A 17,316-nucleotide genomic window follows, 5' to 3' on the forward strand; every position below is an offset into this window, starting at 1 on the left:
AGAAATATAATGTTGATTTGCTTCATCACACACACTGAAAATTTTCTCTCTCATTTTTGCAGCCTGTCAAAGCAGCCTCAGCCTGTCTCCACCATTTCACAATCTGTCAAAGTGGTTTGGCCCAGAAATATTAGCAATACTCATTGATGTGTAAAACTCCTAAGAATTATTCCATGTGGGTGACCTGTAGTCTGTTTAAAGAGAACTTGTAGAGGATGCCCTCTGGAAAATGTGCATGTGTTTCTACAGCAATTTTACAGACCAGCTTTATCCACTTGCTGATACACAGAATGTTTTAAATATAAATGCATTAACAGATGCATTAAATACATTACATGCATTTTTAAAAGTAAGTCCAGTTGAATTAATTGTGACTTTCCCACTGCAAAGGTAAGTGGATAGAAAATTGCAATGAAACTGCATTAGAAAACAACTGCATCCATACGAGTGAAAAAATATTCTAAATAATAGTGGATGGTGCCAAATACCATATCCATCCAGTACAGCCAAAATGTCGCTCGGCATTATCCATATTAGCATGAGTAAAAACAAGGTGTATCATGACAGAGGTTCATGAGACCTATGTTTAGCCAATAAAATAGTTCAAGAAGAAAATTAGCAATTTAGATAACATGGTTTGGCAGCTTCTTCAGCTACATACCAGGTGCAAAGCTATGCCACATTTCTAGATAGAGTTGCATGTAACTGATGCTATTTGCACATGATTTTAATAAAACTGGAAAGTGGAATACTAATCTGTGGTTGTACAGGATGCTTCCAAAATGGTTCAAGATATGAAATGGAATGGTAATCACAGGACATCTCTGAGACAAAAGCAACTAGATATTGCAAGGCAAACAGTGTTGTTCCTCTTCTACCCCATCCACTCCCACATCTTCAAAACATATTCAGTATTGCAAAACTTGTTCTCTCTACATCTGCCTAAAGCAGCATTATAATTAAAGATATGTTTATGACTGGGCAGAGTACAGTAGATATATGAGTGATGCTGCTTAAGAGTTCCATGTTTCAACCCCAGAGGGATTCATACATTTTAGCTGTTTTGGTTTAATTGATGGTGTGCTTGAGGGTGTTTGGTGAATGGAACTAATATGTATTCATGCATATATCAAACTAAATAAATAAAATTAGGACTGAATTCTCAAAGGCAGTCACAATTCAGCTTCCTTTGGGCATCATTTTCTTTGTCTTTTCCAGAGAGATATCATTATATCTCATGTGCATTTTGCACAGATTTCCCAAAGGTTTTTAAATTACATATAGCATGACATGGTGAACAACTCTGAAACTCTCGCTCCCTGCATTGGCCTTGTCCAGTATCCATTTCAATCCATGATACTTCCACGCCCGCTTTCTCTAGAAATTATACCACTTGCCCACTCAGATATGTTGGAGACAATGTCACCCACAAGCCATTGCAATCCTTTGTTAACCATTAACGGTGCTCACTCAGGCCCATCCTCACATTCATTCACTATATCAAGGGGCATCAGGAACTTGGCCTCCATTACCAACATGTCCCAATGACCCTGCCTTTGACATCTGTGAAATCCATCTGACATTTGCACTGGGAGCCCACAACCGTAGAGATCTACATGTGCAAGTTTGAGAACCCAAAAGCACACTGTTCCTGATTGTGTGGAGGGGCTCCAGTGAATACCTCATTGTCATCCTGCCTTGAGCAAAGGAGTGATACATGTAGTCATATGACTGGCAACTGTTTAAATACATAAATACATAAACACCATTCACTGGGAAAGTGTTTTGCTTAATATTTCTATAGAAGTTAAAAGAACTTAAACATTTAAACATGCATCTGTGCCCTTTGTTTTAATTAGACTATCATATTATTTCATGCATGACATTGTTTTATGGTATTGTTTTACGCTGAGATGTCTTGTAAGTGGGCAGCAAAGTGGATTACAAATATTTCATTATATCCAATCTTTCTTCCATGGAATTTAAGGTGATGTACATAAGAATTCCTATGCAATCTTCTGTTTAGACCAGCAATGGGCACTAAACCAATGATGGGCAACTCTCAAGGGCTGCATGTGGCTGCAGTGAAGGAAGTGTGGGTGGGGTGAATGTGACCTCTGCAGTATAACTTCTTGTAAGAGATAGTGAAAATCACAGAGCTGCATTTTTTGCATCTTTCAGAACCTAAGAAGTGTCTTGCTGGATCCAATCAATGGTCTATAAAGTTCAGCATCCGCCCCCACCCCCAGCAGTGAAGCAGATCCCTATGAATAGTCTGTAAGCAGGACCCTTGGGTTTCTCCTTGCAGTTGCAAGAAATAAAGGCTGTAATCCTGTGCCTACTTAGGTGGGAGTTAGCCCCCCCCCCCTCGAACTGAATGGGGATTATTTCCAAGTAAAGATGCTTAGATAAGAACACAACACATCTCTTTCTCAGCACATGTCTGCTGTACTCTGGAGTATGTCCATTCCTAGGAGCCTACTGGTGCAGTGCTGTGCCATTATTCAGAAGGAAGCCTTATTATATAGTCAATGGGGCTTGCTTGCGAAGGTGTCCATGGGATGGGATCTTTCGGCTCCTACTCAAAACTTGCTTTCTAGAGAGTAAGTTCTGCGGAAACCCAGTGAGACTTACTGCTCACAGCAAACATAATCTAGGGTTGGGTTGTGCCCCTCAGCTGCACTTTTCGAACAGCAGCAACACCTGCGTGTGACTCTCGCAGCACTGGACGCACAGGTGGAAAGAAAAGGATTGGCTTTGCCTCTTGTATGCAGAAATCTCTCTCTCGCACACCCCCCTCAGAAGCCAGGTGGGGTGAGGGGTCCTTCGTGCTTCTCAGCTGGCTGGAGAAATGCCGCCGCCCCCGGGGGGAAGGGGAGGACAAGGCACCTCAGGAGGAGCCCAGCCTTGGCGTCGAAAAAAGAGGACGCTGGCTGGCTGGCTGGCGTGCCAGGGAAGAAAGCGAGCGTGGGAATGGGGGCGGCGGACATTTCCCCTGCTCGCCCGCCTCGTCTGGCGTTGTTGGGGAGCTGAGGTGTGAGGCGGGAGCAAGAGGGAGGGAGCGCGCGGGAACCCCTCCCCCTCCCTCTCCCCGCTCGCGCTGTAGGGGGGATGGCGCGGCGGCGCGAGCAGCTCCACAGCCTCCGGGTGCCGGCAGAGAAGCAATAGCCGGGGAGGGGGAGAGGAGAGCTGGCGGAAGAGCCGGCGAAGCAGCAACAGCGGCGGCAGCAGCAGTCCTCTTCCCCTGGCTGCTCCAGGCAACGGCGCGACAAGAGCCTCTCCCCGTCTGCTCGCGCTTGGCTAGAAAGAGCCGCCCGCTCCTCCGCTCCTGGCCGTTCTGGGGCTGCGCGTGGCGCCCCGCAGGAGGGAGGGGCGGGCTGCGCTGGGCCACGGCGTGCCCGGCACGCGCAAAAGGAGCCGCTCGGCCGCCAGTGCCGCCTGGATGTCAGAGGCTCCTCGCGAGCCGGCGGCCAAAGGCGCTCCGCAGCAGCAGCAGCAGCAGCTGGAGAGGAGAGGAGGAGAAGGCGGCGAGAGAGGAGACGAGCCCGCGCACGGAGCTGGGACGCCGCAGCCGGCTCGCCCCGGCCATGGCCTCCAACTTTAACGACATAGTCAAGCAAGGCTATGTGAAAATCCGCAGCAGGAAGCTCGGGGTGAGTGGCGCCTGGCGCGCGCGCGCTTGCTTTGTTCCCCCCTTTTCGCCCTCGCTCTCGTCTGTCAGCGCCTGGGCGGCGGAGTTGGAGGTGGGGGTCGCTTGGTCAAGGCGGCGCTGCGAGCCAGCAGCCCGCTGTCGTTCCTGCGGCGGTGCTTTGGCGGGCGGCGTGGGAGGTCGGGCGGGTGGGTGTGCAGGGATGGCTCGGCGGCTGCTGGCAGCAGCAGGCGCGCTTGGATGGAGCTGCTGCTGCTGCTGCTGCTCTCGACTATTGTTTGCCTCCCGTGCGTGTTTGCTTGCTTGCCTGCCTGCCTGCCGAGGTGGAGGCGATCATCGCGCTCCCGGGCGGTGCGGCCCGATCCCTGTCCGCGTTTACTCGGGAGTAGATCCAGCAGATTTCAGAGGCGCAGGACTCCCAGTTGAGGGTGTTTATAGGGTTGCAGCCTGTTTAGTGGGAAGAAGCCCATCGGGAATAGCTGTCGCTGCCCACAACCGATCTCGTCTGTATTAGAAAGAGTACCTGCGCGCATAAGCGGAGAGACAATGGAAACCCATCACCTGTTAAACTCGTTTCCGCCACCTTTATAGGCGGCAAGCCTAACGACTAAGGAGTAAGTCACACTGAGCACAGCGAGACTTGGATCTGAGTCAACATGTGGAGGATTGTGCTGTTAATCACACACCACTCCCCTACCCCTGCTGTGGCGTGGCTGCCTTTCCCGCAAACAGGAGAAAAGGGCATCGTTCCCTTTAAGCATTTCCCCCAAGCCCTGGCTCACCTTCTTTCCGATTCAGCTGAAATCTATAACAGGTTGAAATTGTGGCTGTGTCGAAGCTCCCGGCACTGTGTTAACTTTGTGCCTGTTGTACAGTGCGTGTTGGATGCATTGCGTTGAAAGGTGTGTTCGAAGGCACTGTCAGAAGAAAAGCTTTGAAAAGTCTACAGGTTTCAAAATAGCTCCTAGCGGCCTAGAAGTAGGAGGAAAGGTAGACAAAATAGGCAAAAGTAGCTGCTGAGTAGAGTGGCACACAGGTGATGATGGTAGGTAGAAAACATCTTTTGAGTTGTATGCTTGATTTAGTATCGGTGGAGAGGATACAGACTTAGCTAGACTAGGCAAAAGGATAATGGTACATTGAGCAGATGGACAGGAGAGTTGGCACAGTGATGGATGCTGCTGTCCCCTGTGACTAGACAACCGACCGATCTCAGAGTTTTTTGGAGGCAAGGTTGGCTTCAGACAAAAGGTTGGAATCACCTGGAAAGGTGTATGAGAATGTTGAGATAATTATTGGTTGAAGTACTTGCTTAACTTTCAACATTCACACATGCTTTACAAATGTTACTTCTTGCCTAGGAGCTGGCAGATACTATGACAGTTCCAAAAAGTAGTAATGATAACTGTCTGGTTTTGCTCTAAAGTAAGAACCTCTTTAGAAATTTGTTAGGAAGAAAAAGGAGTATTGACCAGCTTGAAGGCAAATGTGGAAACCGTGCAATGAACCTCTGATTTAAAGTTTAATTAGACTTATAGTTTGAGAGCAATACACTGAGATTTGATACGATACCATGGACAGAACCAGTCCTGAGCCAGGCGATTAGGATATTAGCCTGTGCCAAAAGGAAAACAACAGCAGTACAATTAAACCAAGGAAATATTGTGATACCTGGAAAGCTGCTTGCTTTGGAAGTCATGTAAACATCTGTCTGACATCTTAGTGGTCACTAAGGCTATGAGTGGAGAGCTGTACTATGAAACACTGCTAGTCATTATGGTTATATGCTGCCACCAGGATCAGTGGTACAGTGCTCTGTTTGTCAATCTTGGGGAACAATAGTGAGACAAGTCTCTTGCCCTCATGTCTTGCAAGCCTAGCAGATTGACCATTGTGGGAAATGGCTGCTGGAGTAGATGGGCCTTGGTCTGATTCAGCGAAGGTCTTCTTATGTACTAACACCCACATGACGTCTCCTTTTTATTTTATCTGTGTTCTTTGCTGCTGCTTCTCTCCTTTTATCTGATGGGGAAGAATGTAACACACTTTAATAAACAAGTCTTGATAAACAATTGCCACCTCCTGCTTACTGGTTTTGATATTATTTTTTTAAAAAAGTATTTTTATTGAAGGTTTTCTTGGTTTACAAAAGTATGTGCAATCTCTCTCTCTCTTTTCTCTCTCAAAGTATCATTTTTTACAGATCAGTTTCATTTGTTGAGACATTAGGAAGAAAAAGGGGGGAAAGGTGGAGGGGGGAAGGTGAGTGGGGGTGGGGTCGGATGGCGATGTTTCTATTTTACTTAATATATGTGGGGTTTTGTGCCAGCGTCGCTTGTGCAGGTTCTCTGCTATTCACTAGTGTTCCTTTGGTGGTCCGAGAGGTTGGGGTTGGCCTAAGGTGTGGTTGGTTGGTTGTGATTGGCTGTGGTGATCTTTGTTTTCATGTGTGAGTGGGGTGGGTGGGTGTTTTGGATCAAGTTAGCCATATTGATTTGTATGCTGTTGGTGGATTTTTGTCAGTCTTGCTGGGCTGTGTATGTGATAAAGGGGAGCCATACTGGGGTGAAGGCGTCTTCTTTTGTTTGTTCCCATATCAGTTTCAGTTTATTGGTTAATTTTTCTAGTAAGGCTGTTTCCCATACTATTTGGTACCATTGGTCCATGCTTACCCCTGACAGGTCTCTCCAGTGTCTGGTTATGGTGTTTCTGGAAGCTGAAAGTAGGTGGGTTATGAGTTCTTTGTGGTGTAAATGGGCATTATTGTCTTGGAAGATATTTAGTAGGGCCAATTCTGGGGTGATTTCTAATACTTGCTTAGTTATTTTATATATTTCTTGTATGGCTGTTGTCCAGAATAGTTGAGTTTTGGGGCACTCCCACCACATGTGGAGGTATGTGCCTGTGGAGGTGCACCCTCTCCAGCATACTGGTTTTGATTTTGAAGGTGGTTTATGATGGTCAAAGGCGATTAATCTTGAAAGGAAAAGTTCACTTTTGCATCCAACCGTTTTTCTTAGTCTTTTGCTGAATGACTACCATTTGAGTTTTGTGATGTTTTATGATGTTTTATGATGACATCCTTTTCTGTTAGCTTTGTACTGGAAGGAATGTGTTTTTGGGACACTATTGTAGATAGGCTCTCTCCGCAGCTGTCCTTCACTACAACACACACACACAATCTGAACGAGACTTTTCTACTTAAAACCTTGTAAAACATGCAGAATTGTAGTTTTCAAATACAAATGGCATCACTAATCAGCCCAGTTATAATATATAAGGTTATAATGTATATACCAACTCATGGCTACATGGTATTCACAGATGTTCCTAATAAATAAGTTCCTTGCTACATTCCATACTCTTCCTACACTAAAGATTCCCATGCTACTGTTTCTTCTGTTCTTACACATCCAGTTTCCATTGCAGGTAAAGTCCATGGTGTTACTGTAAGCCTCTTAATTTATTTATCTTCTGGAAACATAACTGCACAGACTTGCGTGTAGCAAATTCAGCTTCTTTTCACCAAATGAGGAACATGTGAATAGGAAATGCAGTCACTATTTTTTCTGAGGTACAAGTACTCCTATACAGAAATGGAAATGCAAGTCACAACTGCTGCTCAATACGTTTAGGGTACCACTATGTGTTGTCTGCTGTACTGTCATGGAAGTGAAATGGTCCACATTTGTAGGTGGGTTTTGTTCAGTACCATGTGAGGTACAATCATGTTGTTGAGAGTTATTTGATGGTAGGAGTTTTATACCCCTTATACAAAGGGCCTGCTCTGGTCCCAAACTGAATCTGTCCCAGGTGAGAGGTGGGAGGGAAGTTTTTTGTGGTTCATTGGCCTATTAGTGCTGCACAGTCTGTTCTTATATGTTTGGCAGTGATCTGTTGCAGGAAGGATATACATGTTTAGTGAGTATATGTGGGTTGAAATATTCTTTTGGTTTGGTGTTTGTGTCATTCTGCATAGTAATTTTGTCTGATCTTAGTTGTATAGATATGGTTATGGTTATGATTATGAATGTGGACATTGTGTATTTATGTATCTGCATTTTGCTCGATTGAAATTGTGATTGTTGTACGTCTATGTACTTCAATTTGATTTTCCTTCTGGTAAACGGCTTTGAGATTTGAGGACAAAATGCAATAGGTAAATGGACTTAATACTTAAATAAATAATATAATGTTGATAATGTATAGTAGTGTTTCATCTGCCACTGTGGATGTGTCCTAGAGCATTGGGACAGCACCTGTCAGCAGTGCTGATCATGTGGGTCAAATGACCATTGGATGTGCCATCAATGTTGAACATCCAACCAGCCTTTGCTAAATTAAATACGCACCAAGAAGGGTTTTACAGTATTAAGAATATACGGTTTGGAAACAGTTGCCCTAGGAGCAAAGAACCTTACTGGAGTGAAAGTAACATTTAATGATATATTCATTAGTTAATCTGGTTATTAACCAGATTATCAGCTGTGATCAAGAATGTTTTTCTTTCTCCACCTATGACTATGGACCTTTTTGTCAATTCCTCTGGCTATCAGGAACTCTCAATCAGGGGTAATATGTTGAGGGAATCAGATGATATCAGAAAACTTGGTGTGTGGTTGTGGGTGTTACTCATTCTTCTCTGCATCAATATTAAGCATTATGTGCAGTTGTTGACTTTTAGCAACTGGCTTTCTGGTACCTTCCAAATGTCCATTATTACAACACAGACCAGCATTATTCAGGCTTTCAGGCTTCAAAGTGCTTCCATCCCTACTCCAGGGTAGGAATTGTTGAAAATGCTAGTTCATTTTTTAATAATTCTATATTTTGGGGGTACTGATTTAGGATCAATCAGAAGATTTAATTTACAACCTGGCTCCAGTGTGCCCAGCAAAGCAGCAATTTCTTTTATATAACCACTTTTAATATTTCCCTGCTCTACATGAAGAGAACATATAACAGACAGCAAACTGCATGCTTAAGCTGAAACTGTTATCTCGAGGGACTGTGTCTTATATATTTATATGAATGTGTTCCCCTTCCGAAAGAGATAAGAGAGAGGCCATGTGAAATTTAAAATTCTACAAGTGGCTAGAAGCTTATCACAGTGCTAATATATATTATCTTTGCCCTGGAAGCTGTGCTTTTCTTTGCAGAAAGGGTGTTCAAGGCTAAGGGAAGAATAATCATAAATTGACCTTTGGAACATTTCGCTATCTTGACAGGGCTGTTAATTCTGAGAGAACACAGTGGGGTTGTTGGAATCCCAATTACAGACCATTGCGGTACAGCTGACATGAATGTGTGTGTTTTTAAGCAGCTTAAATCAAGGTAGAAAGGTTCCCTCATGCTCTTTGGCTAGATAGACACCACCCCCCAAAATAATGTTTTAAGCTGAATGGCAGTGTCAAACAATGTCTTGGGAAGTAATCACTAAATCTCAGCAGGCCTTAGAAGGTTAGCATTATTGCTACTTGATGCCAGGACAGGATGACATTAGTTCAGTAGAACAATGGAACACAGAAAACCTTATTGGGAAGCAAGAATTTTTCAGACTTCATCCAATAAGGGAAATAAATCTGATAATGCTTTATATTGAAACTAGATATGACATTGGCACAGAGGAAATATTTGGGGTATGCTCAATATTTCTTTACTCATCATGATACTACCTTTTTCGTGTGCTGGAAAATAGTGATGTATTAGGACTTGTAAAGCTTTTGAAAGAGTACAGAGATTTCTGTTGCAAGTTGGAATTTTGAGATCCCATTCTCTATATGTAGGTGTGTGTGTGTGTGTGTGTGTGTGTGCGCGTGTGCGCACACACGTGCACATGCAGACACACACAAACTGTGAAGGAGGCCATAACCAAAAGCGCAAAGGCCAACCCCCAAAGGATTTTGTTAACAGGTGGCAATGATGCCAATCAGTGGGCCAATCAGAGAAATCTGTATCTTTGGTGCTTAAGCCCATGCAATCAACAATAAAAGTAATGGTTCTGTATAAAGTATATTTTGTACACAATGCTTGAAGTACCTTGGAATGTATTTATACCATTTATGTTAATGGATGTAGAAGAGAAATTGGCAAAGGGGCATTGTAATGTGAATGAACATTTTTGCCAGTGGCGGTTACGATCTAATTGAATGAAGGGCTAATTTGTAATGTCTGAAAGCAACAACATGTTTGAACTGGAACACGTTAAAGCTATGCAATGACTCTCAGGGTCCATCAAAGCATAATTCTTATTTATTTGTTTGTTTATTTTTTTGGACAGTCTGGATACCTTTCACCTAGATAACACTTCTATTGAGGAGATATTACGTCATCCCCAGTACAGTTTCCAAACAGCTGCCATAACATTATTACAGTGGTACCTCAGGTTAAGTACTTAATATGTTCTGGAGGTCCGTACTTAACCTGAAACTGTTCTTAACCTGAAGCACCACTCTAGCTAATGGGGGCCTCCTGCCGCTGCTGCCGCGCCGCCGGAGCATGATTTCTGTTCTCATCCTGAAGCAAAGTTCTTAACCTGAAGCACTATTTCTGGGCTAGCGGAGTCTGTAACCTGAAGTGTGTGTAACCTGAAGCGTATGTAACCCGAGGTACCACTGTATTATTATTTATTGTATTTATATACCGGTCTATACCCGGAGGTGGGGACGCAGGTGGCGCTGTGGGTTAAAGCCTCGGCGCCTAGGACTTGCCGATCGAAAGGTCGCGGTTCGAATCCCTGCGGCGGGGTGCGCTCCCGCTGCTCGGTCCCAGCGCCTGCCAACCTAGCAGTTCGAAAGCACCTCTGGGTGCAAATCGATAAATAGGGACCGCTTAACAGTGGGAAGGTAAACGGCGTTTCCGTGTGCGGCTCTGGCTCGCCAGAGCAGCGATGTCACGCTGGCCACGTGACCCGGAAGTGTCTCCGGACAGCGCTGGCCCCTGGCCTCTTAAGTGAGATGGGCGCACAACCCCAGAGTCTGTCAAGACTGGCCCGTACGGGCAGGGGTACCTTTACCTTTACCTTTTATACCCGGAGGTCTCTGGGAAGTTCACAGAACAAAATCAAAATATAAAACCACAAAATATATAATCAAAACAAAAACAACAACCAAATACACCCCCACAAAAAAAACCCACATATTAAAAGGGCATAGAACACTGGAAAAATTATATTCCTCTCTCCACCATCCAGTGTGATTATTATGTGAATGTAATTGTTTTTCTTTTAAAGGAAGCAGCACTAGGCAATTCTGAAGATCTAATAGATGGCCAGTAATAACCGGCAATCAGTGCTGTGAAAAATGATGAGAGGAAGGGAAAGCTTAAATATGGTTCTCACTCTTCACCTGATATATGTGTTTGCAGGATTTGCCCTGCCATAGAGCACCATGATGGAAGGGTGGATGAAGGCAGGAACTGGTGTCAAGTTCAGCATGACTTTTTCTAGTGTCAGCCCTAACAGAGTAGAACAATTGGACACTTCAGACTCCAAAATGTCTTGGACCAGCACACTGTGAGTGTGAATGTGTTAGAAAATGGAATTGTTGGGAATAAGGAGCTGATTCAGTCTCCCCAGGTGCTGGAAAGGCCATTAATTCAGGTGGTCCGAAGACAACCCTCTGAAACCTGAGTCTTAGGACCCAAGATCAGCACTGTGTGCAACTATAGACAGAGAAGTATGTTTGGCAGTAAATGTTTCAGAATGCATTGGGAAGCCATGTCATTATACACCATATGGAAACTTGGTGTTTATTTGCCTTGATAATTTAAGAGGGACGTTTGGTGGTAGAGCACATACTTTGATGGGTAAGTTGTGTGCCAGGTTCAATCACCAGCATTAATGGCTAATGAGAAAGGTTCCTCTCTTGAACCTTGGAGAGCCAGTGCTGTCAGTACAGACAACACTGAATTAAATGGACTTTGTATAAGGCAATTTCCTATATTTCCATAACACATTTCAAATGCTGAAGAATACAGAACTTCATTCAGATGATTTTAGGAATGGCTTATCTATAAAAACAATCCTCAGATCTACACAGTTCTACCTCTAATACCATGCATTTGCTCAGACAACATTTTTGTGTGTGAAGCAGATATGAGGAAAGTAGTCCCACAAAGGCTCATTCAAGTTTTAATATAAATCTCATAGAAAACATAGCTGCTTTTGCTCTCTTTCAGGCAGGTGGCCAATCCATTATAGAAATTCTTTCAGTGTTTTTGTTATATTCCATCTTTCTTTATGGTTGAGTAAACCTTGGCTGGGAATCAAATTAAAGGTTTTCTGATCTAATGCAACCCATGGAGTGACTGTTAAATGATCACTTGGGTGAAAGTGTTCTAGTACTGAAGGAATAATATTGTTAACTTTCTGAAAAGCAAGTTAGGGGGGAACCACTGAATGCTAATAGAAGTCTTAATATACTTACTTCCTCTTTTTGTTCTAATTTATATATCTCACTTCTGGAGAAAATGGGACAAACCTATCTTTTGGATATAAGACAAGAGGGTAGGTATTCCTTGGTTTACAGCTTGTTGAATTCTTTACTCCGTGTTTGGATGCAAGTGTTTCTTCCTGTGGTGGAAGAGGTAACTTTTGCCATTTCCCCCTGCAGACCCTTGCACCCCCTGAAAATTTAGTCTGCAGTTCTGTAAGACTGTCAGAAAGGTTGCAGAGAAAAACAGCAAAAAATGCTTCTTCCTGCCTTCAGCCAGTGGGAGCCTCTGCTTTGAGGATACCACGGATCTGTGGTGTGTCTGAAAAAAACAAAGTTAAAACTCATACATCATACAGCGCAGTGCATTGCAATTGCTACAACAGTCAGAAAAAAATATTAAGTGTTCTATCAAGGCCTTCAGCAATTTTCAAGTGATTCCTGGGGTAACATTTGAGGACCCCTGTTGTCCAGGATTAAAAGCCTTCTACTGAAAGGAGATGTTCCCACTCAAACCCAACTCTGCATTTAAGACTGAAAGTATTACATTAATTTCAAGGTACCACTTCAAATGTTCATTTCTCCTACCAACAGTTCTACCAACATGCAGAACTAAAGCAGGAATGAGAGAGGATTTTTAATCCTACACTCAATGAAAATAGGCTTATCCTGCAACAGGGAGAAGGAAAGTTAAAGAACAACTTGATACTATTTGTCAACAATTCAGAGCAGTTATACGATGAACAATTGTTATAAATACAAACTGAAATGGATGCAAACTGAAGGGAGCCTGGTGGGAGCCTGGTTCACATTGGGTACAGTGGTACCTCCGTTTGCAGATGGGATCCGGTCCAGAGGTCTGGTCGGATCCCAAGGTTTCCGCAACCTGAGGACTGCTTCTGCGCATACACAGAAGCAGCAAAACCCGGTAAAATACTTCCGGGTTTGCCACACGCACATCCTGAAGTTTACATAACCAGAGGGTTACGTAAATGGAGGTACAACTGTATTGCAAACCAGCTCACATGTCTATCTGCCTTAGGGACATACAAGAGTATATTCTGAAATATTAGTCTTTGTTGGTAGACGCCCTGTTCCAAAGAGTTACATGCACTCAGATGCCTTATGCATGTGTGGAAGTCCATGCTAATTATGATAGCAATGGCTGCTTGCATAGGTTTGTTTTCTTTAGGTAGATTTTTTTATAGAAGTGAACGGGGAAGATTATCTGGACAAGGAAGTCCCTTTAATGCACTTAGCATTAATTGTTTTATTTTAATGCTTTTGGGAGCCAGCATATGAAAGGAAATCCAGAAGCGAAGTCCATAAAAATTGAAAGAAATATCTGAAGTAGATTACTGGATCAAGTTGCATTCATAGCATACCCTCCAACATTTCTCCAATGGAAATAGGGACATCCCATTCTATAATGATAATTTTATTATTTATACCCCACACATCTTATTGGGTTGCCCAAGGCACTCTGGGCTGCTTCCAACATATATAAAAACATAATAAAACATTAAAACAACTTCCCTATACAGGATTGCCTTCAGATGGCTCTGGATAACTCCATACTCGACAACATTTCTCCAATGAAAATAGGGACATCCTAAAGAAAAGTGGGGCATTCTGGGATCAAATCAGAAACCAGGACAGCTTCTCTAAATCAGGGACGTCCCTGAAAAATAGGGACACTTGGAGGGTTTGTCATGGGAATCTCAGAAGGATTTAAGAGTATATGTGTTTTACGTTTGATTAATCCTACAGCGATTGGCGGGAATCTGTCCGTTTTGTCTTTCTCATTTTTCCAATCTTAAGTTCATTTCTCCACATTTCTACATAAGTATACATATTTTTTTTAAGTCCTCAAGAAAACCCAGCAGGATTTTAGTGCAGATTTTTCCTAGCAATCGTATGTTTGTATGCAGTTTTGCTCAATATACTCAGTTTTGCATAGCAATTTCCCCTAACATACAAAAATGCAGTTTCATATATTCATCAGTATGTGCATTTGTAAGAACACTGTACCCCAATATATGCATTTTTGTAGACATTACTTGGCTGGAGAACGGCACTTGAAAATTAGGGAAAGTGTGGATTTTGAAGAATACCTGTATTTCAGTAAGTGTGAACTAGGGTGGTGCACCTTTAAATGTGAACCGAATCTAATTTCTCCTCCACCCCCTACTGCTACATAAATTTACTGAGTTGTAAGCTTTGCTTTCAGATTTAAAATTCCTTTGCTGGGATTGGATTCCTTGGATTGTTGTACACAAAGCTCTAAAAATTCAGGGCATTATTGAAGCTATCGTTTCCTAGAAGAACACAAAAATTTCAAGCTGTTACAGTAGTTAAAAGTAGTAAGAAATATTTGATTATTTACTTCTGTATGCCAGCTGCCTCACAACTTTTCTTTTTATTGGCATGCTGAGTGAAAGTGTTATCCCTAGAGGCAAATGTCACTGAGTTTTGAGTAAGTCCTCCTCCTGCTTTCATTTACGGAGAATTATTAAAACGAATACAACAATCCTGTAGGCCTAGTAAAAGGCAGTGATTGGTCAGTAAATTAGATTTTACCAAGGGGTCACCCCACTCCTTTGTATCTCTTACTACCGACATCTCTCATTTCTTCATCGTGATGACAGCAGTGCCCCCTCCTTCAGTTTTTGCTGCTGCTGCTTTAGTGTAGCAGCTACACCTAGTGAGGTGCTTCACCTGTGTCTTATCCCTCTCTGCATCACTGTAGGCTAGACCTAGAGAGTCTTTCCTCAGAGAGAGGCATTCTCGGTGGGATGGTCATGAAAGTGCCTTTGGCATTGTGGCAGTGACAAATGATGCTTAACGTTAGGGGGGAAGTTTTAAAGTTACAATTTGTTGGCTGGTTGTGGAATAGCAGGCACCATGTGAAGGAGTCTCATTTTGCCAATGAAAAGGTTGTCCCTAGTTTTACCATAGACTAATACACCATATGCAGTGTAATTACATTCCAAGGCATTTGTCAGTAAATCATAGCCTATTCTTTTGAAATCTGAGTGCTGTTATTTTTCTTGCTGATTTTTTTTTTAAAAAAAAATGCTGACTGAGGCGTATTTGCATGTGCTCCCAGCAGTATCGGAGCAGACTCTCTATGGTTATAATCACATGTTTAAAGCAGCTTGTTGGTGAATAAATTTATTTTCCTCCTGGCGGAGTTCCGATTATGTGAGGAGGAGAAGCCTGATTGACCCTGTCCATGTGGTCATGGTATTTACATCCATGCCCCTGGAGCATATGTGGAAGTGACTTCCAGGCTGCTGTCTGTTAGTGTAAAGAGTTCTTGATTGACAGGAGTGAAAATCAGATGCAGCACAATCTCCGGTCTTTAACTTATGTCATGCTGGATGTTTCAGCAACTATTATGAAAGGAGCAATATCTGGAGGATAATCCATCTATGGTTTTGTGTGCTTGGATCACGTGATTAACTGGGGAGTTTCCTTAACCTCAGCTTTGTATGGTTGATCTGAGTGTGATTTTATTTATTTATTTATTATTTAAATATGCACACGATACTAGAGTAAAAATGGCAAACACTTGAGTAAAAGCTGGTTGTCAAAGACTTTCAGGTTTAGAAAGTCTTTTTGAATAATGCAGTTTTTAGAGATGTCTGAAAGCAAGCAGGGATGACTCCTACCAACTCCTCCATGGACAAGGAGTGCCACAAGACAGGGTCTACCATACCACAGACCCAGTTCCTAGTAAAGGCCTGCCAAATCTCTGGGATTTTGAGATCTTGCAGGGTGGTTTTCTGTTGCTGTGAATCTGTGCAGAAAAACACAGTCTCCTGAATGTTCAAAAAGCAAAGCTGACTTGCAATTATGATTAGAGGCTGCTTGCAGCAATTTGGGTTTCTTTGGTGCTTGGATTCCTGGATGGGTTTTTAGAGTATACATAGCTCTAGGGTTATCTAAATGTTCAATCAGAGTAGCAATCATGGGGCAAGCACCTAATAATGTGCAATCCATGGACTGACATCATGCCTTGCTGTTCATACCTGTGGCTAAACATGCAGGTGCCTGCTCAGATGGTAAAAGGTGTGTTTGGGCAGAGATTGAAATAGATACTGACATAGGTGTCTCTGAGTGGAGTTTACAGCCCCGCAAAATTGTCTGCTCTTTGTTATTGCTGCTTGTATTGCTATGTAGCTGAATGTGGTGTTGCCCATTACCATGAAACCTAGAGGACTGATAGTCTGTGTGCTTAGACTTTTAGCAACATTGTTATAAGTACAGTGAGCAAATGCAAATCATTTGGCTTCTGGGTCTTGCAACTTTCTTTCCTTAATTTATTTTGCATGGAGGTTTTATGGAGTTTCCCTACTGCATTTGATGTGCAATTGTGTAGCACTTTATGCTTAAAAAAACCCAAAACCCTGAAAACAAAAGTTACCACAGACATCCCCCTCAATCGATACTCAAAATGTTTGTGTTACTCACAATGTGGCCATTTTGCTACATGCAGAATGTGGATGAAACTCTGGTAGACCCCACAAGACAGCCAGTTGATGTAACTGGTTGGATATGTTTGTGTCAAGCAGAAGCAGTTTCATAGATTGAATTAAGGATAAAGGTAAAATTCTACATGAAGGTAATTTCATTTCTTGCAACAATAAAATGAAAAGTCTTTTAAAAAATCCACAAGTTTATTATAGCCTATTATAATCTTTCATAGACTACAGTACACTTCACTGGATACAGGAATTGCTATCCTGAGTACGTAGTGATGTCCACCACCAAGAGAAAACCGAGGATCAAGCCACATAGTGATTTGTAGATATGGGGCTTTGGAACAAATGGGAAAGTAAGGCAAGGCTAGGACCTTGGATTAGGACCAAGTTGCTGGTTTCAGATTGCATTCACTGATCCTAGAGCTGAGGCAGAAAATGCAAGTTCTCTCAGTAATTATCTTGGAGCAACTGGCAGAGCTTTGTCTATGAGTTAGGCAGTCAAAATGTAAGCCCCTCCTCCTGTTCCGTAAAAGGGTCACTAACTACCTTTGTCTGCATCCACTGGCTTTTTCTACTGAATGGTGTTTGAAGCTGTGGGGAGCGCTCTGAGAAAAGCATATTAGGAGGCATCTAAGGAGTCTGTGGGACCCGGGTGGCGCTGTGGGTTAAACCTCAGTGCCTAAGACTTGCCGATTGCATGGTCGGTGGTTAGAATCCCCGCGGCGGGGTGCGCTACCGTTGCTCGGTT

The 17,316-nt window shown here is 43.0% G+C and overlaps 1 protein-coding gene across 1 annotated transcript in view; it reads left to right on the plus strand.

Moving 5' to 3' along the window:
- Positions 1-2,876: 2,876 nt before the first annotated feature.
- The window catches only part of DOK6 (docking protein 6), a 170,607-nt gene continuing 156,167 nt past the window's right edge, over positions 2,877-17,316 (plus strand). The window contains exon 1 of the mRNA XM_081919351.1: positions 2,877-3,653. Coding sequence (XP_081775477.1) covers positions 3,588-3,653 — 66 coding nt within the window. The 5' untranslated portion in view covers positions 2,877-3,587. The remainder of the gene's footprint in view (positions 3,654-17,316) is intronic.

The sequence above is a fragment of the Podarcis melisellensis genome (assembly GCF_964234715.1).
Source record: "Podarcis melisellensis genome assembly, chromosome: 7".
NCBI classification, from domain to species: Eukaryota; Metazoa; Chordata; class Lepidosauria; order Squamata; family Lacertidae; genus Podarcis; species Podarcis melisellensis.